This window comes from Rhineura floridana, chromosome 22, assembly GCF_030035675.1.
Source record: "Rhineura floridana isolate rRhiFlo1 chromosome 22, rRhiFlo1.hap2, whole genome shotgun sequence".
NCBI classification, from domain to species: domain Eukaryota; kingdom Metazoa; phylum Chordata; class Lepidosauria; order Squamata; family Rhineuridae; genus Rhineura; species Rhineura floridana.
Window position 1 is genome coordinate 3,952,987 of NC_084501.1, and position 23,099 is coordinate 3,976,085.

At 47.3% G+C, this 23,099-nt stretch overlaps 2 protein-coding genes across 2 annotated transcripts in view; one reads left to right on the forward strand and one right to left on the reverse strand.

Moving 5' to 3' along the window:
- LIX1L (limb and CNS expressed 1 like) overlaps positions 1 to 8,367 on the reverse strand; it is a 31,286-nt gene extending 22,919 nt beyond the window's left edge. Inside the window, exons 1-2 of the mRNA XM_061605552.1 lie at positions 7,889 to 8,367; positions 922 to 1,085 (exon numbers count right to left, since the gene is read on the reverse strand). Coding sequence (XP_061461536.1) covers positions 922 to 1,085; positions 7,889 to 8,264 — 540 coding nt within the window. The 5' untranslated portion in view covers positions 8,265 to 8,367. The remainder of the gene's footprint in view (positions 1 to 921; positions 1,086 to 7,888) is intronic.
- A 271-nt stretch (positions 8,368 to 8,638) lies between these two features.
- PEX11B (peroxisomal biogenesis factor 11 beta) lies at positions 8,639 to 22,680 on the forward strand. The gene is made up of 4 exons (XM_061605553.1): positions 8,639 to 9,043; positions 15,668 to 15,783; positions 18,000 to 18,201; positions 20,002 to 22,680. Exons 1-4 carry the CDS (start codon positions 8,988 to 8,990, stop codon positions 20,375 to 20,377), a joined length of 750 nt encoding a protein of 249 aa, XP_061461537.1. The 5' UTR covers positions 8,639 to 8,987; the 3' UTR covers positions 20,378 to 22,680.
- The last annotated feature ends 419 nt before the right edge of the window (positions 22,681 to 23,099 follow it).

Genomic DNA, 23,099 nt, shown 5'->3' on the forward strand with positions numbered 1-23,099 from the left:
TTAAGCCTTTAACTGACAGGATTTGGGATAGCAAATGAAATATATCGCAGTTTATAGCACAATGACACTTCATACACTGGTCTTGCAGGATCAGCGGACTTTAAACATGCATGATATGCAACAGCAACTAATGTTTACGGGCTCATCCACACAGGAGTTTAACATGGATTTGAAGCTGCTTGTGTTTAAAAAAAATATTTTTTGCAGCCATTTGGCACTCCACAGTTTCCCCCAATTAATTTGAATTTTCATGATCCACAGATAATCCAATAGCGGAAGAAATTCCAATATAAAATTGCAAGCTACCCAACTGTGATTCACTCTTGTGGGTTGGGTGGGCAGTTTTTTTTAATGTGTGGCAATGTTTTGCTGGAGCCCAAAGACATCCAAACCACTTTGCTAGAGCCAAGCCAGACATATAAATGTTGGTCTGTTTTAATCTTTAGTTAGTAGCTGTTTTAATTGTTTTAAATATGTTTTAATTATTTGTTTTTAACAATTTTATTGAAAATTTAAATGTTTTTGTAAGCTGCTTAGAGGTATGTAAATTCAAGCGGTATGTAAATTTTGTTAAATAAAATAGAAAAACTATCCCTCAAAACATAATCCACACCACCACAATAGATGCATGCTCATTTTGGTATGACAGTTGTGCGTACCAGATTGTGCCGGTGACAAGTCATATATGCACTGTTGGAGCAGCTCTCAGATCCACCTGATATGTTTGTACAATTTTCAAGCTACAAGTACTGGATCAGGGCTAGTGCCTTGGTTGCAGTATAGAGGGAAATATTCTGGTTTTATTCCACTAAAGCCTAACCTAAAGCACAACCTGAGGAACGTTTAATCAACCCTACCACATCAGAGTTCTAGAAGACTGCAACAAAAAATAATGCAAACATCTAGCTAAGGCCTTCTAACCTGAAAACTGCCAAAACAGCTTCCTCCTGGCAAAGTGACATAGCAGATGTAAGGAGGACTGCTGGATGGGACCATTTCATAAACCACCAAAGCACCATTTTTCAGATCAGCACCACGCGACTGTTTCATCTGCCAGAATTCCTGAAGAGCTTCTACAACATTGACTGAAAACAGAACAAGAGGGGTGTATCAGAACAGAATATGAAGGACTGTTTTTCACAACAAAGGCAGCAAGGAGAATATAATCTAGAATAATCATTTTCTGCTCATCATTCCCCCCCCCCAAAAAAAGAGTTAGAAAAGACATTTGCACAGGTTCCAAAAGCGGTCAAATCTAAAGAATGATGTCTTGGATGCTCAGCATCCTTGGGACAGGTCCAAAGTTAGAGGTAAAAAGAAAAGCCTGTGGTGGTAGTTACTGAATATCAGTTATTTCAAGACATATAATACTTGGGCTGACTGTGGAAAAATATGTAGAACATGTCACAAAGGATTTATTTTGAGGCAAAAAAAAGTTCAGAGCATATAATCACAACTCATTTCCCCTAAAAATAGGCACCGTCTTGACTTTTAAAAACAAACATACTACCATACCATGTCTTGTGTGCCATTCTGAAGCAAGTGAAAATAGTTTCTGAGTGTGGCAGATTTAAGAGTTTCCACTAATAGCCCAACTGACCTGTCCAGGCATTACCACACCTAGCACTTGAATGCTCCTGTGCCAGGTTTTGAGACAGAGATACATTTTATAGTTAAATATCAAATGCATTCATGAAGGAAGATTCAGAATCATACTGTATGTGGTATTTCACAGAAGATTTAAGGATTTGGGGATAGCCACAAGATCAGCTTATCATTTGTCAAGCAAGTAACCAACCAGAGTTCATTTGTGATGTCTGAAAGCAGCCCAAAGAGTACTCTGTAGCCACAGTATGAGTTTTCTATACTCAGCCCAGACAAGATCCCATTACACATTGTCTCTGTTGTACTGTAAAGCATTGTGTTTGCAAGAGAAGCATGAGGTCAGACAGTGGATGAGTATGCCAAACAGCCACGCTCCTTGACTAAAATTAGTAATTCCCTAGAAGATGGAAAACAGCATCAGTGGCCCAAGCAAAAATAAAATGAGCGTTTTGGTTAGAAATGTTTGACAAAATATGCTTTTTACTATTATAAAATAGTTCACATTTAAGATAGCAAAAATGCACATGCTTAGAAACAAGCGTTGTGCATTTTAATATAATATTTAAAAGCAGCAGTGTTTTTTATTGAAAGTGAGTATGATCGCATCACTCTGATTGATAGAATGTGACATAAAACTCTGCAATAGAGCATCAATACTTGTAGAACAGGTATGCAGTAAAAAAAATTCAAGCTGTCAAAGTAATAAATCCACTGCATCACATAGGCAGATAGAATTCTGTACTGTCTAAGAGTCAGTGCTTTCTTGGTCACTGGCATTCTCAATAACCCTGTTCTCATGACACTTTAATAAGAAAAGAATGAGGATTGTGTGTAGGCTGCAGCACTCCTCTCTAAACCAATTTAAATAAAGGCAACCAGGAGGTTCTGATTTTAAAACGAACATGGAAAAACAGCACTAGTGGCCCATGCAAAAATAAAATAATTACTTTGGCTAGAAACATTTGAAAAGCAAGCAAAGCTGTCTAAGATGTCCAGGTTTCCATGAAGAGTTGGCTGAGTCTTTTCTCAAAGTATGCAAACACTGAATATGAGATAAAAAGCTTAACAAGGAACAGCTTTCCAGAGACTGCTTACTGGTTCCTACAGTGCTGTGAAAAAGCAATGCTGTCCAGAGCAGAATGAGACTGAAACTGGCTTACTTTAGAATCAAAGATTAAAACAGGAGCCACTTGCACATTGGGATTACTCAGTTGCCTTTGGTCCTCAGGAGAAAGTGGTTTTAGCTACCTCAGTTCTACCTCATCCTTACACTTGGAACATATATATACACTATCAGCTACTACTCTACGATGTCTTCTCAACTTCTACAAGCTCACTTATATAAGATTATACTTAAATATGCACATATTGAAAACTAATATGGGCTCCTACTGGGAGGAAGGGCGGGATATAAATCTAATAATAAATAAATATACACATATAATTTGAAGACTGTTTAGCCCTTTGGAATATGGGGAAATTATTAAAGTGAGAATGATTGCTTGTGAACTGAAGAAAATGCTAGATGTGAAATGCTAAGCAAAGCAGCTATGCATCCATGGATCCCCTTAACTACTGGTTCAGAAGTAGTATCAGATTCCTTTAGGACCAACCATTTATAAAGCTGAGTCACTTTGCTATCTGCTCTGACATTCTGTATGAGAGGAGAGGAAGAATAGAATCCTTTTTCCAACTTGCCCCTCATTTACTCCCTTGCCCCAATTATCTGTCCACTAGGCACATCCTAGCTAGACTACTATACTGTGCTCTACATAGAGCTGCCTTTAAACAGTTCTAAATAGTTTTTAGTGAGTGCTGAAGACATACTTCTTTACACCTTTGACACCTGAGATGTATATTTTTAGGACCTACTTTATTTTTTGTGATGTGATTTTATGTTTTTTTAAATCCTGTATTAACACTCCCTGGGACCTCTGGATGAAGGCCAGGTAATAAAATCATCATCATATTGTACCAGTTGCACTGGATATTAATGTATTCCCAGGCCTAATTCATAGTGCCTGTGATGGATGACCTTTAAAGCCCTGAACAGTTTGGGGCCAGGTTATCCTAAAGACTGCACATGAATCAACTTGCCCACATCTTAAGATACATTGGAGGTGCTATTGAGATTATTACCTGTAAAGATTAGGCTGGTGTGCATATGGAACAGGGGCTTTTCAGTGTGATTCCACAGCTGTGGAATTTGATCCCGAGTGAGATCAGGTATGCCCCATCATAGAATCATACAGCTGGAAGGGGCCTATAAGGCCATTGAGTCCAACCCCCTACTCAATGTAGGAATCCAAATTAAAGCATACCCAACAGATGCCTGTCTAGCTGTCTCTTGAATGCCTCCAGTGTTGGAAAGCCCACCTCCTCCCTAGGTCATTGGTACCACTGTTGTACTCCTCTAACAGTTAGGACGTTTTTTCTGGTGTCTGGCCAAAATCAGGATTCCTGGAAGTTGAGCCCATTATTTTGTGTCCTGCACTCTGGAACGACCAAGAAAAGATCCTGGCCCTCCTCTGTGTGGCAACCTTTCAAGTACTTGAAGAGTGTTATTGTATGTCTCCTCAGTCTTCTTTTCTCAAGGCTAAACATGCTCAGGTCTTTCAGTCTCTCCTCCACGGGCTTTGTTTCCAGTCCCCTGATCATCTTTGTTGCCATCCCTCAATACTTTTACACAAAGGCCTTCAGTGGCTGACTATGACATATCAGTTATGCTGGTTTCTTATTATTGTATTATTTATGCTGGCTTTGAACCGTATTTTGAAGGAGATGGATTTTAAAATGGTTTTAATATTATACTTTTATTGTGTATATGATATATAGTTTGTAAACTGTTTTAGGATGCATTTTTTGCCTGAAACTTGGTCTATTATAAGCCCATTAAATAAACAAATACAAATAAATAAATACTTGTTTTGTGTTGTGCCATCAAGATGCCCTCCCATTTAAACTTATGAGGGCTTGTTGGATTCTCCCCTAAAGTATAGATGGAACTGCCAGAGGCTTTCCCCCAAAGTCACACAACTCCCTAGTAGCTTCTCCACACCAATAATTGTGAAGACAGAACTCCCACATCATACTGGATTTCTGTAGCAAAATTAAAGCCAATCTTAAGCTGGAAATCTCAGCATGTCCATAAAAATATACCCCTCTATGTGAAAACGCGAATGATTTTGTTGCATGGAAGCACTGAAAGAAAAATTATCTTTCAAAAACCTTGACAAGTATGAAAAGCAGCAGTTTATTTTTACATTTCCTACCCGAGAGTGCAGACGTTTACAGTTAGAGACGGCTGGCTGTTATTTATATCTATTGTTTATGGTCTTGGATCACAAAATGTGGGTCCCTACGTTGTGTATGACAGCACATCTGACTTGCATATTAAATAGGAAAGACTAAATGATTCCACATGGCAAAGCCTTTCAGAGCCAGAAAAGCAGCCTTGCGTTTAAGTCACTGCCTGCCAAGTATTTACTGCTTAGAATATGCAAGGCAGCATCTATTGGACCTGCTACTGCAAGCCAACACTCTAAATAGCCACAAAACTTCCCCTACTTAGAAAAGGAGAAAATATTTTTCCACATAGAGGCATTTAAAAACTCATATTTTAACTGCCCTATCTTCACATTTCCCAAGACAACCCAACGGCTCTTAAAGATGGCCAAGTTTAAGCTGCCCTGGAGCGTGCTCATAATTTAGGCCCCTCTATACAATCCCAGAACAAAAAATGTGTAGCAGGTTGTACATCAACAAACATGTTCCAAAGCAGACAGTGAGAAGATCCTGATCCCTTCTTGCATCCAAGCATAAGCAAGGACTAAATAACGCAGCCATCCCGAAAAAAGGGATGAGGGAGGACAGGATCCACCATTATTGATTGAGACCTTTGGGGAGGGAGAAAGGCCCCTTCCTCCAGCACTAGCTGAAGGCATCAAGATTTCAGACATGGACCCCTATGGTTGTACCTAAAAACAACATTAGGGTGCTGAAGAAACAATGGCTGCCTCTTTATTTTTACTTTGATATGTATGGGAAGTTTAAAGCTTCCAACATTACCAGGGGAGGAATGTGAAGAAGGAGAGTGCCTCTACACAGAACTGCAGGTGCACCATACCTCTCCCCACTCCTAATTACAGGAATTCAAGTTTCCCTCTCCAAGGGTTCCCATACTCAAGAATCCATGCCACTGGGACTGCCCAGTTCACCAGACAGCAACACTCCTTTTCTGAAACCCACAGAAAGGCACTTTTCCTTCAGAAATAGATGCACAGATCAGTCTGTTATTACCAAACACAGGCCACAAGCTCACATTTTAATGGGGGGGGGGGAACCTCAGGATCTTTCATCAGTTCACTCACTCCATCTTGTATTTTAGAGAATCTTGCAGGACTGGCCAGAGGCATCAATGTAGATCAGCTTTTGCTAATCCTGTGCCCTCCAGATGTTTTGGACTGCAACAATCATCAGTCCCAGCTAGCACATCTGCTAATGGGAGCTGTAGTCCAAAATATCATGAGGGCACCAGGTTGGCAAAGGCTGACATAGACAAAGAGGCCCTCCAAATGTCCTCTTTATTGCACATTCATGACGATCTGTGCTCATGATGGGCACACGCAATCCCAATTTCAATACTGTTTATGCCTGTAAAAGTTTTGGGCCTGTCACGCCGCTTCATTTCTAATCAGTGCATATTCTGTAACTTCCTGCTGAAATAGCATAATTTTGTATCCCACCAATGTTCTGGGGGGTTTCTTAATCCCACTTTTGTTGTGCTAGAGCCCCTCCAGATTGCAATAATGTGGCAGCACTGGGAAGGCATCACAGAACAAACTAAAGTAGAATAAACCCACTATTCATGCATTGAGAACATGTTGCACAATACACCTGCAACACAGCACCCATCTGGAGGGGCCACAACAATAGCCAAAGTAGCGGCTGATATTTCGTTGTTACGTGAGTCATATAAACAGTTAATAAGGTAATGCTTCAGATGGAGTTTGCATTAGAGTAAGTATGGTAAGTAGAGTGAAGAGGGAGAGGGAGTTAGCCTGTTGAGGAATGCTGTGTGCTGATTGGTTGAGTGAATGGGGGCTGGTGTGTGGGAGTTGACCAGGAGATAGGGATGAGCGCTTGAGGGCTAGAGGATTGGATTACTGAAGGTGGTGGTTAGCCCAGAAGGTTAGGTAGGATTACATTGTGTTATTCTCTGAGGACAGTTTACAAAGCGCAACATCTAAGAGACTGGTCAACACTGTACTGTAACCATACCCTTTCAGAACTAACTTATTAAGTGATCTTTCTATATTTGTTCCACCTGTTTCATAAATTATTATTATTTATTATTTATTTATTAAATTTATTAGTCGCCCATCTGGCTGGATGTCCAGCCACTCTGGGCGACGTACAAGATAAAAACAATACAATAAAACGTTAACATTTAAAACCATAACAATAAAAATAAATAAAGTTATTTATTTCAACACATGCCTAGCTACCATACAGCACAAGCAGGTTGGCAAAGGGTGAATATAAGTTATTTATGGTGGCACTGAAGCGCCTGGTTTCAGAGGACCAACCCATAGCTTGAACCTGTAGCAGCAATAAAGTATCCAGAGGGGTTGCTGCCTTCTGTTGCCAGGGCGATCTGTGAGCAACAGCTGGAGAAATAAAGAGGGACCCCCATAACAGCTTCCGCTAACCCTTCGCATGTGTGGTAAGAGTATCTCCACCTGCTCGAGGCAGTGTGTTGGCAGAGGAGAGAGGAAAGAGTCCTCCAGTTGTTGTTGGGTCCCAACTCCCATCAGCCCCAGCCTGAACAGCCAATGTCCAGGGATGATGGGAGCTATAGTCCAACAACACCCGGAAGGGCTCTTGTGCTCAGAGGCGCTGCCTTGGCTTCTAACAGGCTGACCTTCAGAAGAGGCAGGCACTCTGTGCATGCTTACAGTCTTTCTAAACTGCTGATAAGTGACAAGGCAGGGCACTCTGCTTATGCTTCGAGGTACTTTGACCTCATTTCTTGCAGTTTTATCCACCTTACCTCAAGAAGCTCTGAACCTTCCACACGTCCCCCCTTCCTCCCATTTCCACTTCACCCTCACAACAACAACACTGCGAAGGCAGCTAGGCCAAGGCAAGACACAGTGATGGCCCCACTATGCCGAGCGGGGCGGGGCGGGGCAGGCAGGCACTCTGCCCATGTTCAGAGGCACAGGAGGCCCTCCACCCGCCACCCCGAAAGCAGAAACGGGGGCTGGCAGCCCTTCCTCACCGCGGCCGTATCCCTGCGTGTGCTTGGCGAAGCTCCTGACTACAGCCTCGACGGCCTCCCTCAGCACGGCGGGCGGCCCCGTGCTGGTGCTGGTCGCCGCCGACATCGCTGCTGCTGCCGCTGCCGCCGCCGCCCCCGGGGAGCTGGAGCCGGCTGTCACGCTGGGCAAGAGCGGCGGCGGGAGAGGCGGCAGGGGCGGCGGCGGCGGCGGCGGGCCCAAGGTGAGCGACAGCCCGAGCGGCGGCGGGGGAGGCGGCAGTGGCGGAGCAGAGGCGGCCGGGAGGGTCGCCCCCGCGGTCACGCCAGGCCGCAGCGAGCGCAGCGTGCCCCCGACGCCCGGCTGCAGCCGCTGCACTCGCAGCGACTCCATCATCATGGCGAGCGCGGCGGCGGCGGCCCGTTGTCGTTGTCGAGAGGCTAAGGGGGAAAAGGGTCGCCCAGCCCCCGTCGGCCCTCATGCCAAACTGTCAGTCACCGGGGTGGGGGAGGGGTCCGGGCCGAGAGTCCAGCCAATGGAAGAGCACTCTGCCAAACAGAAGGCGGCGCTAGTCGGAGTTTTTTTTCCCCCTTCTCCTCCAATCGCTGCCGTGAATACCTCAGGAGCGGAGGCGGGCGTGCACGCTTGGGAGGCTGTGGGTTGGGACGGATATGGAAGACTGGCCCAGCCTCTTAAAGCAAGCCAATGAGACCGTGGGGATTCTTGAGGAGTGGGCGGACGCGTCCGGATGTTAACCCAATCGCCTCGGCGGGCGGGAGGGCGAGTGCTTTAGAAGAAGCCAATGGGATGGCCCTTTGGGGAGGGGAAGCCTCCGAACCTTTTCGACTGAATTTGTCCCTCGAGTGTTCCTATAGTGTACCCGGAAGTGGCGGCAGGTTCTTTCGATTGCGGTCGAGCCGTTAGGTGAGCCGCGACCCTGAAGGAGAGGCAGAGAGAAGGCCCGCCCCGGAGGCCTACGAAGAGGGGCAAGGGGCCCGCGGCGGAGTTGCCCCGGCGAGGCCGAGGAAAGAGCTGTGAGCCAGCAGAAGGAGGAGGCGGCCCGCCAGGCCTCGGCGCGGCTGTGGTGACCGAGGAGAGGCGGCCGCTGCTGCCACTGGCCCCATGGATTCCTGGGTGCGGTTCAGCGCCCAGAGCCAAGCCAAGGAGCGGGTCTTCAGGTCTGCTTTGGGCGAGGGGCGTTGAGAGCAGCCCCTCCTGGTGCCGCCTCTCGGGGAATTGCGGGAGGGGGACTTCTTCAGGCTTCCTGCTGGAGCCAGATAACAAAAAAAACCCAAAGAGCACGTTTGGATTTATGTGTTTTATTTATATATGTAAAATATTTGTTGGCCTACCCTAGAATAGGGCACTCAGGGCGGGCTCCTTATAATCCCTCCTCTTCGCCCGAAGCCCCCCTCGCCCGTGGGGGCGGCGGAATATAACGCAGGCCAAATCGAAAAACAAGAAGGGTTGTATGTTGCAAAATGTAGAGTTAGGTTGCAGGTAAAACCAGGAGCAGCAGTCCATCGCATGCATATGCACCACCATCACCCCAAAAAAGAGCTAGAGTTTTGGATTAAAGAGCTCTGGAGTCCAGGAGCTTCTTGTTGAGGACCAGAACTGGCAGTCTGTCCATGCCCAAACCGACGCCAGGTTATTCTCCCCCCCCCAACTTCACACACACATTCCCTCTCCTACACACTTTCTTCATTGTGACAGTATAGTGTGGGGAGAGAGTCGTTTTGGGGTGGCCTTGTTATAAACAGTTGGCTGTCAAAAGTCCTTGTCGATCTGTACGCCATCAGAGAACAGGGCCAGTAGATCTGGCAACTGGGCACTGGTGAGGCCTGGTAGGCCTGGTGTCTGTGAAGGTTGTATTCCAGGTTTACTCCTCTGTGGTTTCTCAGTGGGTATACATTGCATCCAGAACATTCCTTTCCACTCACACCCACATTCACTTCATCTTCTCCAGTCTTTAATTAATTGCACTGCCGGTACAGTCAGCTTCCCAGTCACCTCCCAATTGCATTTCCATAAAGAACAACCCTGGTCTCCTCGCAGCTAGACTACTGTAATGCACTCTACGTGGGGCTACCCTTGAAAAAGGTCCAGAAGCTGCAACTGGTACAGAACGCGGCGGCGCACCTGATTAAAGGCAGCCGCCAGCGAGATCACATAACTCCAGTGCTAAAGGAGTTGCACTGGTTACCAGTTGCTTGCCGGGCCCAATTCAAGGTGTTGGTTTTGACCTTTAAATACCTATAAGGTCTCGGCCATCTGAAGGAGCGCCTCCAGCATCATCAGCCATGCCAGCCAACAAGATCAGCCTCAAAAGACCATCTCTCTATCTCATCAGTCAAAACAGCCAGACTGGTGAGGACTAGAGAGAGGGCTTTTTCAATTGTGGCCCCCACCCTGTAGAACTCCCTCCCAAATGATCTCCGCCATGCCCCCTCTGTAATGAGTATCCGCCAGGCCGTGAAGACCTGGCTCTTCAGGCAGGCTTTTGGGGTGGGCTAGATTTTATCATTATTGTTTTCAGATTTTTAATGTCTATTATATTTGTATGCCTATTTTGTACGTCGCCCAGAGTGGCTGGATAGCCAGCCAGATGGGCGACTAAGAAATTCAATAAATAAATAAATCCCCCCCCAATAAAAACACTAGGCATGTTTTGCTTTATATATCGCGTTACACAAGTGCTGTGAACTTTTTTTGGGTCGGGGTAACTGCTCTCCTTCCCCCACCCCAAAGGCAGACACCTATTCTTTCAGGTCTAAAATTATGTGGAGGAGCCTTTTTTATTTATTTATTTATTAAATTTATATACTGCCCCATAGCCGAAGCTCTTTGGACTTTTTTTGATGTATATGAAGCTCCCTGTGTGTATCGGCAGTTTTTAAGACTTTTCTCTGTAGCATGTTTCTGTTCATATTCTGTTTTCAAGCTTTCTAAAGTTTCTTTGGGGTCTGCATTCTTTCTCAGGGTTAAGAGAGCTGGAACTGAACTCTCTGTCATGGTTTGATTCTCTGCAGAGGCCCCAGAGTCTTGGCCCTTGGCCCCAGAGTCTTGGCCCTTGGCCCCAGAGTCTTGGCCCTTGGCCCCAGAGTCTTGGCCCTTGGCCCCAGAGTCTTGGCCCTTGGCCCCAGAGTCTTGGCCCTTGGCCCCAGAGTCTTGGCCCTTGGCCCCAGAGTCTTGGCCCTTGGCCCCAGAGTCTTGGCCCTTGGCCCCAGAGTCTTGGCCCTTGGCCCCAGAGTCTTGGCCCTTGGCCCCAGAGTCTTGGCCCTTGGCCCCAGAGTCTTGGCCCTTGGCCCCAGAGTGCTGACTGTACAGGATTTAAAATGTTGCCATAGAGCAAAAAGCTGCCTCTTGACACAAGAAGTGCTTGCTCAGACAAAAAAAAAACTTTTGACATGCACTCAAAAATATGTGTTTATTTTTTATAATCACAACAAAGGTTTCTTTAGGTTGGAGTCATGTCCATTATTTTAATGGGTCTACTCTAAGTAGGCCTAACAGTGGATACAACCGAGTGGATCATAGGTGGGCAGGTACAAGGAAGATAACTGGGGGCCTTGACTGGAAGTATTGCATGTGGATTCTACTGCAAATCAATTAGAAATACAATGTTGCTGCTCAGTTTTTGCCTTGTGAAAGTACTCAGACCCTGACCAATGCTCTCATATTGCTGAATTACAAATTGTACACTGTAATTTGGTTCTGTATGTTTTATTTTGAAACGCTGAAACTCAAAATCAATTATTGTAAAGTGACATTGGTTTTATGTTGGGAAATGTTTGTAAGAAACATAAACTGAAACATGTTGCTTGCATAACTATTCAACCCCCACACATTAACATTTGATAGAGCCAACTTACACTGCAATAACAGCGTTACGTTTTTTAGAGTAGGTATGTACCAGCTTTGCACACAGTGTTGGAGGGATTTTGGCCCATTCTTGGCAGATTCGCTCCAGGTCGCTCAGGTTGGTTGGACATCACTTGTGGATGGCAATTTTCAAAGAGCGCCACAGATTCTTAACAGGATTGAGATCAGGACTTTGACTGTGTCACTGTAGGACATTCACCTTTTTGTTCTTGAGCCAGTCTAATGTTGCTTTGGTCTTTTGCTTGGGATCATTGTCCTGCTGAAAAGAGAATTTCCTCCCAAGCTTACGTTTTTTTTTAGTGGACTGAAGCCGGTTCTCTTGCAGTATTTCCCTGTATTTTGCTCCATCCATTTATTCTTCCTTTGATTTTAACAAGATGCTCAGTCCCTGCTGATGAGAAGCATCCCCACGGCATGATGTTGCCACCACCATACTTCACTGTAGGGAGGGTGTGTCTTGAGGCATGGGCAGTGTTAGGTTTGGGCCAAAAAGCTCTTTCTTGGTCTCATCTGACCACAAAATGTTTTCCCACACTGCAGCCGGGGCACTCTCATGCTTTCTGGCGAACTCTAGATGTGCTCTCAGATTTATTTATTTTATTTATTTAATTCCATTTATATACCGCCCTAAGCCAACGGCTCTCTGGGCGGTGTACATAAGAGATAACAGCACAATATATAACTACAATAAATATAATAAAGTCAGAAACCAAAGTTAAACAAACAGCATCATAATACAACACTAGTAAAATACCGTTAAAATACACTATTAAAAAACAGATTAAAATACACTTTAAAATGCCTGGGAGTATAAAAAGGTTTTCACCTGACACCGAAAGGATAGCAGCGTCGGCGCCAAGCGCACCTCATCAGAGAGACTGTTCCACAGTTCGGGGGCCACCACCGAAAAGGCCCTATTTCTAGTCACCACCCTCCGAGCTTCTCGATGGGATGGCACTCAGAGGAGGGCCTTAGATGTTGAGCGCAGTGTACGGGTAGGTTCATATTGGGAGAGGCGTTCCACCAGGTATTGCGGTCCCATGCCGTGTAAGGCTTTATAGGTCAAAACCAGCACTTTGAATCTAGCCCGGAAACAAATAGGAAGCCAGTGCAGACGGGCCAGAACGGGTGTTATATGAGCGGACCTTCTGGTCCGCGTCAACAGTCTGGCCGCTGCATTCTGGACTGGCTGTAGTTTCCGAATTATCTTCAAGGGCAGCCCAACGTAGAGCGCATTGCAGTAGTCCAATCTAGAAGTTACCAGAGCATGAACAACGGAGGTGAGGTCATCACCGTCCAGATAGGGACGTAGCTGGGCTACCAAACGAAGATGGTAGAAGGCATTCCGTACCACCGAGGCCACCTGGGCCTCCAGTGACAAGGAAGGATCGAAAAGAACTCCCAAGCTACGAACCTGTTCCTTCAAGGGGAGTGTAACCCCATCGAGAACAGGGTGAACATCCACCATCTGGGCAGGGGAAGCACTCACCAACATCATCTCAGTCTTATCTGGATTGAGCTTCAGTTTGTTCGCTCTCATCCAGTCCATTATCGCGGCCAGGCAACGGTTTAGTACGTTAACAGCCTCACCTGAGGAAGATGAAAAGGAGAAATAGAGTTGCGTGTCATCAGCATACTGATGACAACGCACCCCAAAACTCCTGATGACCGCACCCAGCGGCTTCATATAGATGTTAAAGAGCATGGGGGACAGTACCGATCCCTGTGGGACTCCACAATGGAGAGTCCAGGGTGTCGAGTAATGTTCCCCAAAGCACTACCCTCTGGTGACGACCCACCAAGTAGGAGCGGAGCCACTGCCAAGCAGTACTCCCAACTCCATGAGTCTCCCCAGAAGGATACCATGGTCGATGGTATCAAAAGCAGCTGAGAGATCAAGGAGAATCAACAGGGTCACACTCCCCCTGTCCCTCTCCCAACAGAGGTCATCATACAGGGCGACCAAGGCTGTTTCGGTACCAAAACTGGGCCTAAAACCGGATTGAAATGGATCAAGGTAATCAGTGTCATCCAAGAGCCCCTGGAGCTGGCCGGCAACCACCCGTTCCAGCACCTTGCCCAGGAACGGAACATTCGCCACAGGTCTATAGTTGTTCAAGTTATCTGGGTCCAAGGAGGCTTTCTTCAGGAGTGGTCTCACCACCGCCTCTTTTAGGCAGTCAGAGACCACTCCCTCTCTCAAAGAGGCGTTTATTATCTCCTTGGCCCAGCCGGCGGTTCGGTCCTGCCAGCTTTCACCAGCCAAGAGAGGCAAGGGTCCAGCACAGATGTGGTCGCCCGCACCAGTCCAAGGATCTTGTCAACATCCTCAAGCTGCACAGACTGAAACTCATCCAATAAATAAGGACAAGACCGTGTTCTGGATGCTTCATTAGATCCCACTGCCATAATATTGGAGTCTAAGTCCCGGCGAATGCAAGCGATCTTATCTTGGAAGTGCCTCGCGAACTCATCATAGCGGGCTACAGATGAATCTGTAATGTCCCGAGGGCCAGAGTGTAAAAGCCCTCGTACAATTTTAAAGAGCTCCACTGGGCGGGAGAGTGATGACTTAATGGTGGCAGCAAAATAGCTCTTTTTTGCTGCCCTCACCGCTACTATATATCGCTTAGAGCAGGCACTTACCAAGGCATAATTGCATTCATCGGGAGTTCGCCTCAAGCCTCCTCCTATCTTGTTCCATCGCTCTCAGCTCTGGAGTGTACCATGGGGCTGTATGAGCTCTACATAGGAGGGGGCGCATGGGAGCGATTGTGTCAACCGCCCGGGTCATCTCTGTATTCCACAGTTCGACCAGGGCCTCGACAGGAGCACCAGTCTTCTCAGTCGGAAAATCCCCCAGAGCCCTTTGGAAACCTTCCGGATCCATTAGTCTCCGGGGGCGGACCATTTTAATAGGTCCCCCACCCTTGCAGAGGGAAAGGGACGCTGTGAGCCTAAACCTCAGCAGGCGATGATCTGTCCATGACAACGGAATAGATGAAAAACCGCCGACCTCCAGATCACCATCCCCATGTCCAGTGGCGAAGATCAAATCAAGGGTATGTCCTGACACATGCGTCGGGCCAGTAACAAATTGAGACAGCCCCATGGTTGTCATGGAGGCCATGAAGTCCTGAGCCGCCCCAGATAAAGCAGTCTCGGCATGGACGTTGAAGTCCCCCAGTACCAATAGTCTAGGGGACCGCAACAATACCTCCGAGACTACCTCTGTCAGCTCAGTTAGGGAATTTGTTGAGCAGCAGGGTGGGCGGTACACCAACAAAATTCCCAGTCTGTCTCTCTAGCCCAGCGCAAGGTGGAGACACTCCAAGCCAGTCGTCACCTGGACAGGGTGCCTTGTGAGTGAGAAAGAACTCCTATAGATCACAGCAACCCCACCTCCCCGTCCTTCGGATCTACCATGATGCTGAACCGTATACCCAGGTGGGCAGAGCTGGGAAAGAGCAACTCCTCCCTGATCTCCCACCCAGGTCTCGGTTATACACACCAGGTCGGTACTTTTTGTGTCACGGCTTCTTTCTTAACCCCCCCCCCCCGGCCATACAGGCAAGTGTTATGCACAGGTCTTGATATGGTTGACTGGTGCACCATTACTCCACTCCCAGCCACTGAACTCTGTAGCTCCTTCAAAGTGATCGTTGACTTCTCTGTGGCTTCTCTCACAAGTCTCATGTTTCAGTTTTCTCTGTTTCTTACAAACATTTCCCAACATATGTCACCTTACAATATTGTAATTTGAGTTTCAGTGTTTCAAAATAAAATATCATACAGAATGAAATTACAATGTACCATTTGTAATTCAGTAATATGAGAGCATCTGTCGGGTCTGATTACTTTTGCAAGGCATTGCATACCCTTTACCTTCCTCACATTGTTTATGCTTTTCCCCCTAGGGCTGCCCAGTATGCCTGTACTCTGCTTGGCTACGCGATGCAGAAGAATGGGGCCAGTCCTGGTTTCCTTGCTAGGATCAAGCAGCTGGAAGCTCACATGAGCTTGGGACGCAAGTGTGAGTGCAAGAGGAATTGACTGGGCCCTGGGGGAGGGGAATGGCTTATTTTAATTTTTAACATAAAGATTTGTAATAAAAATACATACTAAGTGCTATAGAAATGCTCTTCTAAAGCACTTAATATATAAAAATTTCTTAGTGGGGTATACCAAATTAAAAATACAAATATTACAAACATACAATAAAGCTATCAGTACATATCAGTGCAATGCTAATAAATATATACTGATGTATACCGTAACTGAGCACTGGTATTAATCCCTTCTCCTTTTGACACACCTTCCCGTTCAACATCTCTTGGCCCAAACAAACTCACAGGTCACTCCCAAATCCTCACAGCAAAGAAGGTGTCTTGGACCAGCTGACCTTCCTCTAGTCTTGACTTTATGGACAGGCACCAGGGTGTGATGGAGCTGCTTGAGGTTGCCTACAGCTGTGTTCCATTCAGCAATGAATAGGATGCTCTCCACCAGGCGGGTAGTTAGGTCCTGGTGGGTCTGGGGGGGGGGGAGCTTGGTCCCTATGTCTCCAGCATCCTACAAGCCAATCAGCATGAAAAGGGAATGTGTTAGCCACTGAGAAGAGTCCCATTTGAGTGCTGATTGCAAGCAAGCAAGCCTGCCTCGGTGTGTGTGTGTGTGTGTGTCTGTCTGTCTGTCTCTCTCTCAGCAGCACCTTCTTTAATTGGTTAGAAACTTCACTAGTTCCTATTTCAAGAGACTATGACAAGTTGGAGTGTGAGAATTCTGTAACTGCAGAAGAAGAGACTGAATCCTGATGATGGCATCCCATCTACATCATTAAGCAGTTCGGTAGCAGCGGGAGATAAAGATGTAGAGTCTGAACTCAGTAATTCAAGCAGTATCTCTTGACAGTGAGAACAGATAATCAAATGGTGACAGTGATAGAGAAATACAAAGCAGTATTCAAGCCAGTCATATTATTCTGTTATTTAAGAAGGTTATATCTTAGAAGGGGCGTAGTTGTGAAGGGGTGTGACTCTAAAGGGACCCTGCTCTTCTGAATTTGCCACTACACCCCCGATTCCACACCAAGTTCTGATGGGCTTCAGGTGTACGAAATGCAGGCTTTATTTCTCCATGGTAAATTGTTTTTGTGCTTGTTTTGCCTTTTTATTGCAAAATGCTTTATAAGAAAGGAAGAACAGCCCTCCATCCACCTGCTCCAGCGTTCTGTTTTCCCACAGAGATCTGCCAGAGGCCTCCAGGGAGGCCCAAAGGCCGTGCTTCCCCCCCCCCTCACTGTGGCTCCCCAGGAAGTGGTTTTCTGCAACTTACCGCCTTTGAAGTTTCCATGTAACCGTATTCTATATGAATTAGTTTTATCTCCCCTTTTAAAAATCATCTCAATGAATGACCATCACATTTTGTTGCCATGAATTTCCTTAGGTCGTTTATGCATTTTTATTTTATTACATTTCTATCCTGCCTTTCCTCCAAGAAACTCACAAATGATGTATGCGGTTCTCCCCCTCTCCATTTTATCCTCGCAACAACCTTGTGAGGTATATTAGGCTGAGAGCTAAATGTGGGCTGGATGGAACAACTACCAAGTGGATGCACAGTTGGCTACAGAATCCTACTCAAAGAGTGCTGATCAGTGGTTCCTTTTCAAACTGGGGGGAGGTAACAAGTGGGCTTCCACAGGGGTTGGTCCTGGGCCCAGTGCTCTTCACCATTTTTATTAACGCTGATGAGAAGGTGCAAGGAATGCTTATCAGATTTGCACCTGATTTGCAGACACAAAATTGAGAAGGATAGCTAATACCCTGGAGAATAAACAAAATTCAAAGTGATCTTGCTCACTAGAGCATTGGGAAATGGAAACTGAAAACAACAGAATGAAATTTAACAGGGATAAGTGCCACGTTCTACACCTAGGTAAAAGAAACCAAATGCACAGTTATAGGATAGGGGATACTTGACTCAGTAATACTACATGTGAGAAGGATCTTGGGATTATTGTTCATCACAAGCTGAACATGAGCTAACAGTGTGATGTGGCTGCAAAAAAGGCAGATGCTATTTTAGGCTGCATTAACAGAAGTAGGGTTTCCAACTCGTGTGACATGTTAACCCCCCTCTATTCGGCACTGGTTCGGCCTCATCTTGATTACTGCATCCGGTTCTGGACACCATTACAGAAACGAGGCTGATGCGAGATGTATGTATTAATTTGAGATTTATTTTCAGTGTTCCGGCTAGGGAACTCTGCAGATGCCCTGGAGGCGGCCAAACGGGCCATCCACCTGTCAGACATGGTCCTTCGTTTCTGCGTCACTGTGAGCCACCTGAACAGAGCCATGTACTTTGCCTGTGACAATGTCCTGTGGGCAGGGAAATCGGGCCTTGTCCCCCACATGGACCAGGAGAAATGGAGTCAGCGGTCCTTCAGGTGAGGTCGAACACCCACCCCTTCTTCTCCACTGCTGTACTTGGCCATAATGCCAGGGGATGCCTCTGTGTTGTGGGAATTTGGAGTTCCAAGTTCAGTGCCCACAATAAGAGGCAAATCCTATAGAAGAGAGCTTTCAAAACCAATTTCCTGTTGAGGTGGGCAGGACCAGCTATGCAGTGCTGGCCTTTTTGCTGCTGTGAGTGAAAGCAAAAGACTCTCTGTTCACCTTGGGCGGAGAAAGGGGACCTCATGAGGCCTGTGTAGCTGGGAGGTGGCTGTATGTCAGGCAGGCAGCAGGGTAGAATTTTGCACACAGATTGGAAAACAGTAGGCCAAGGGCGTATTTGGAAATCATTGCAGGCAGCACAAAATATTAGTTTCACAGATGAAAGCTCAGTGAGATTCTCAGAATTCCCCTCCCCAAACAGGTGAAATCCTTCCGCCCAAAAAAGCCAGGTAACTTCCCCAAACCTCAATTATAAAATAAAAATATGAGGGGGATAGGGCCTTGGTGAGCACCGAGGGTGTTGTAATGCCCACGGACACCACTTTGGGGACCCTGCCATTAGGCTGCCTTTGGCTGCAGTCGAATCATAGACTAGTAGAGTTGGAAGGGGCCTGTAAGGCCATCAAGTCCAACTCCCCGTTCAACGCAGAAATCCAAGTTAAAGCATGAAGAAACAAAAGCTTTAAATGGCGTATCTACAGCATTTCTCTTCATCTGTGCCTTTGAAAATGTGTTTCAGAGAATGCTGCCTTTGCATTGCAATGATTCATAACCATAATTGTGCCTAAAACATTCTGTACAGAGATTCAAAAACAGCCCATAGGCTTATTCTAATAGACATGGTTAAAAAGGAAGAAGACATGAGGAGGGAAGAGGAAAGCAGGCAAATTCAGGTACCGATGCTTAAAGTTACATAATTCATCTTACGATGACCGACTGCAATGGTCACTGAAGAAGCACTTCTGCGAGAGGAGGAGCCAAATGGCAGCGCATCCTTTGGAGAGGGCTTTGCTGTCCTGTTCCTCAAACGCAGCCCGGTAGTGACGGCAGTAGATGGCAGTGGCTGGAGAGTTCTGAAAAGTTCCTCCATACAAAGGTGAACAACAGCAAGGCAGTCCACTGAAAGACAGTTTGGCTCATACGTGAGTGATCTCTTGCGTCGCACACAGGCCTGTCTGGGGCTCTTGTGTCACCTGGGCACGTGCCCTCGAACATGCCCCAGCATTTGGCCGCTCCAGGACTGTTTTGGTTCCTCTCCCAGCCTCCTCAATTTCAGGCATCAGCAGACAAAGTGGGCTTGTAAATAAACATTAGCAAATTGGGAGGGTTGTGTGCATTAAGCAGGTCTGAACAGGGGAGCAACAAAGCCCCACTTGGTTGGGTTGCAGGCCATTTTCTCCCGTGCTGTTCCCCAAAGGGGCAAGGTGTTGTGAAGGCCTCCCAGCCACTCAAAGGCGTGGGGTTCATGTGCTACCTGAGGCTCTTGAATGGCTGAATAGCAGTTCCACATCTGCTCAGAACGTAAGATCTTCTTTGCTAGATCAGGCCAAAGTGGGTCCATCTAGTCTAGTATTCTTTCCAGACAGTGGCCTCCAGGATGTTCATTAGCAGGGCGTGTAGATGACCCTCTTTTCCTGTTACTTCTATTGGCATCAGGTACTTGGGGAGGGGGGGTAGACTGCTGCTGTACATGGATGCTCCATTTTGCTCTCCTTGTGAATAGCCTTTGATGGAACTCCTCCTCCTCCACAAGTTAAAGACTCTTCTTTTTTTCCCCCTCTACTTTTCAGGTATTACCTCTTTGCACTGATCATGAACCTGAGCAGGGATGCCTATGAGATCCGGCTACTGATGGAGCGTGAGGTGAACGGGAAGTGCCAGCGAAGTGGCAGCGGAGACAGCCCCGGCACGTCCGCGGGGGAAGATGGGCGGCTCCAGCAGCTGGCGCTGCGGCTGCGGCTGCGGCTCCATCTCCTGGCCCACGTGCTGAGGGACAACCCCCCTCTGCTCCTCGACCTGATGAAGAACGCCTGTGACATTTTTATCCCCTTGGACAAGCTGGGCCTCTACAAGACCAGCCCGGGTTTTGTGGGGCTTTGCGGCCTGACGTCCTCCGTCCTCTCCATTCTCGCCATCGTCTACCCATGGCTGAAGCTGAAGCCTTGAAAGGAGCCGGCAGGGCTAGCTGGCCTTTGCAGAGCTCCCTCTTTCTGCGAGCTCCAGGGGCCAGCGTAGGGCACCTGTGAGTTTGATGGCATTAGCCGGCCAGTGGCTGTTAGGGTGACATTGCCTCCTTGGAATGTGCGGTCTTGGGCCTGTTGGGATTTTTGGGGACATCTGGTTGCACTCTTTTAAGTAGAGGCCAGCAGCTTGACAGGACTTCACTGCCAAACTTCCTGACACCTCTGGGCCACCATACTACAGCCCTCCTATGCAGATAGTCCTCAAGATGCATCCCTTTCCACACCATATTGCCTCTTCTCACAAACTTTCCCCCTCTTCTGCTCTTTTTGACTCCTCTTGGGCTGCTGTGCAACAGTTTAGCCTCTTGTGAACTGGAGGAATGCATCCTTTGTTGGAGCCAGGTGAGGCCGCCGGAGCCGCATCCCATCACACCAACTTCTTCCAGTCTGACCAGGAGAGCAGGGGAGGAGAAACGAAGGCCCACACTTTGTCCGTAAACCTTGTGGGCTAGAGATAGACTGCCAGCTCTTTGCCAAGGAAGCAAAGCGGGGGCAAGACCCGGTGGCATTCAGCTTCCTCTCTGGTGGGAGGCAAAGGCGGAATGGCCTTGGAGCTGGGGCCCATGGCTAGTAAGTGGGGCTCTGCTGTTCCTTTAGGGCTGTGGCTCTCTTTTTGAGGCCTTCCCTCTCCTCGCATTAACAGGCAGAGCTTCTATGTAAGCCTTCCCCGGTGCCCTCCAGATGTGTTTGCCCATGACTCGTCAGTCAGCAAGGCCTTTTTGGACTCCTCTCACCCATGCCCGTACTTGCTGAGGCTGATGTACGAGTCCAAAACATCTGGAGGGCACCAGGATGGGGAAGGCTGTTCTGTCCAATGCCTTGATCTTTGGCGCTGTTAACTCCTTTTTCACATTTGATTTGTAAGAATCCCCTCAACCCCCAAACAACCAACCCTTCCCTTTGAAATCTAGTGATCTTCACAGCCTTCTGATGCTACATCTAGCCTGTCCCATAGACTTTTCTTTGGGGTTTCTTTTTACGGTTGATGGTTCTTGTTTATGTGTTTTCGTTCTGAGCAGGGGGGCGATTTTCTTTCATGCAGCTGTCAGAAAATGGCACTCTGTGCTCAGATGCTTTTTTAAAAGTCAGGCTTCTGGACATCATTGTTTTCCAGCCAGGCCTAGCAAAGTTCAGGGTTTGAGAAGGCTCTCGGAAGAGAGGATTTTGCCAATGGCAGCTTTTCCCATTGCAGTGTCATAAAGGTGGGGGAACCCTTACCTGGCAGGCTTCTCCGTTCCTGCAGCTCGTGAAGCTTAGGAGCCTGCTCAGAGTGTGTATCTAGCAACGCTGCTCCTCGTACCCTATTCTGCCACCTGTTTTCCTTTCACAGAAGATGTGTGCTTTTAGCCGTTGCCTGGCAGACATTCCACTCTGCCTACTTTCATCCTTCGCTGTATCTCTCATTGCTGGGAGAAGTTGCACAGGTTGAATTTCTGCCTTTCACCCGTCTGCTATAGCCACAAAGCCTTGTGATTGGATGGTACTATGTTGGGTGAAACCAGAGCTACAAATGTCTGGGTGATACCACTTCGTACTGCAGTGGGGGAGAACTGAATGTTCTCATATACGAGAGAAATTTCCCACCTCTAGGAAAAAACTGCGCAAGATTCTCCCTGACATGAGTTCTGTGTGCAGCAAACTGTTTGTGGGAAAATCCCTCAGGAATGTGCCATGTGCACACACCCCTTTGAAGTCTGAAAATGCATGCCAGGCAGACGTTTGCCAACTTGGCATGAGGCCTTTGTGGAGGGGCAGAGGAGTCTCCGGGGTCCCTGTTTACCTGCTGTGCCCCCTCCATGCCAAGGCATCAACTCCCTGAAAGCGTCTGCTTTTAGCTCCTGGCTGCTGCCCGTCCTTCCCTTGCCAGGCCAGGCCTCTTGTGCCTCCCAGACAGCTTCTTAAACCCTACCAGCTCCGCTTGTAGCCTCTGCCTTGATTTTGCAACAGCATGCCTAATCCGGAACAGGCAGCAGACGGGTAGGCAAGGTGGTGCCCTCCAGCTGTTGTTGGACTTGCGCCTCCGTTGTCCTAGAGCATTGGCCACGCTGGCTGGGGCTGAGGGGAGTTTGAGTCCAGCAATATCTGGAGGGCACCATGTTGGCAGCCCCAGGGTTAAAACATTGCTACTTCTCCAGGTCCTGAACAGCATCTCTACCCCTTCCTCTCACTAATGTATCAAAGAAAACAGGGTTGATCATTTGATCCAGTAAATTAAGGTTGACATAACTTGTGTAGCCTGGGCTCTTTTGTGTGTGTTTGAATTGGATGATCTGAAAGGCTTCATCTTGGTCACAAACGCCCTTGCAAATAATTCCTTTGGGGAAAGCTGTCACCACCTCTTGGTTTCGCTGTTGCACATCCCTCCCGACCCTCACTGCTCCTCGATGCTGCGCTCCTCTAAAGGTGTCTGCCTAAGAACATGAGAAGTGTCTGGCTGCTGGATCAGGCCAAAAGGGGCCCATCTAGTCCAGCATCCTGTTCTCCCAGTGGCCAACCTGCAGAGGGTAGCGCAAGAGCACTCGCCCTGTGTGGGGTCCTCCAGCAACTGGAATCGAGAGACATACAGCTTCCGATGCAGGCGGCAGAGCACAGCCATCATGGCCAGTAGCCTTATCCTCCATGTCTAGGACAGAGGAAGAGTCTCT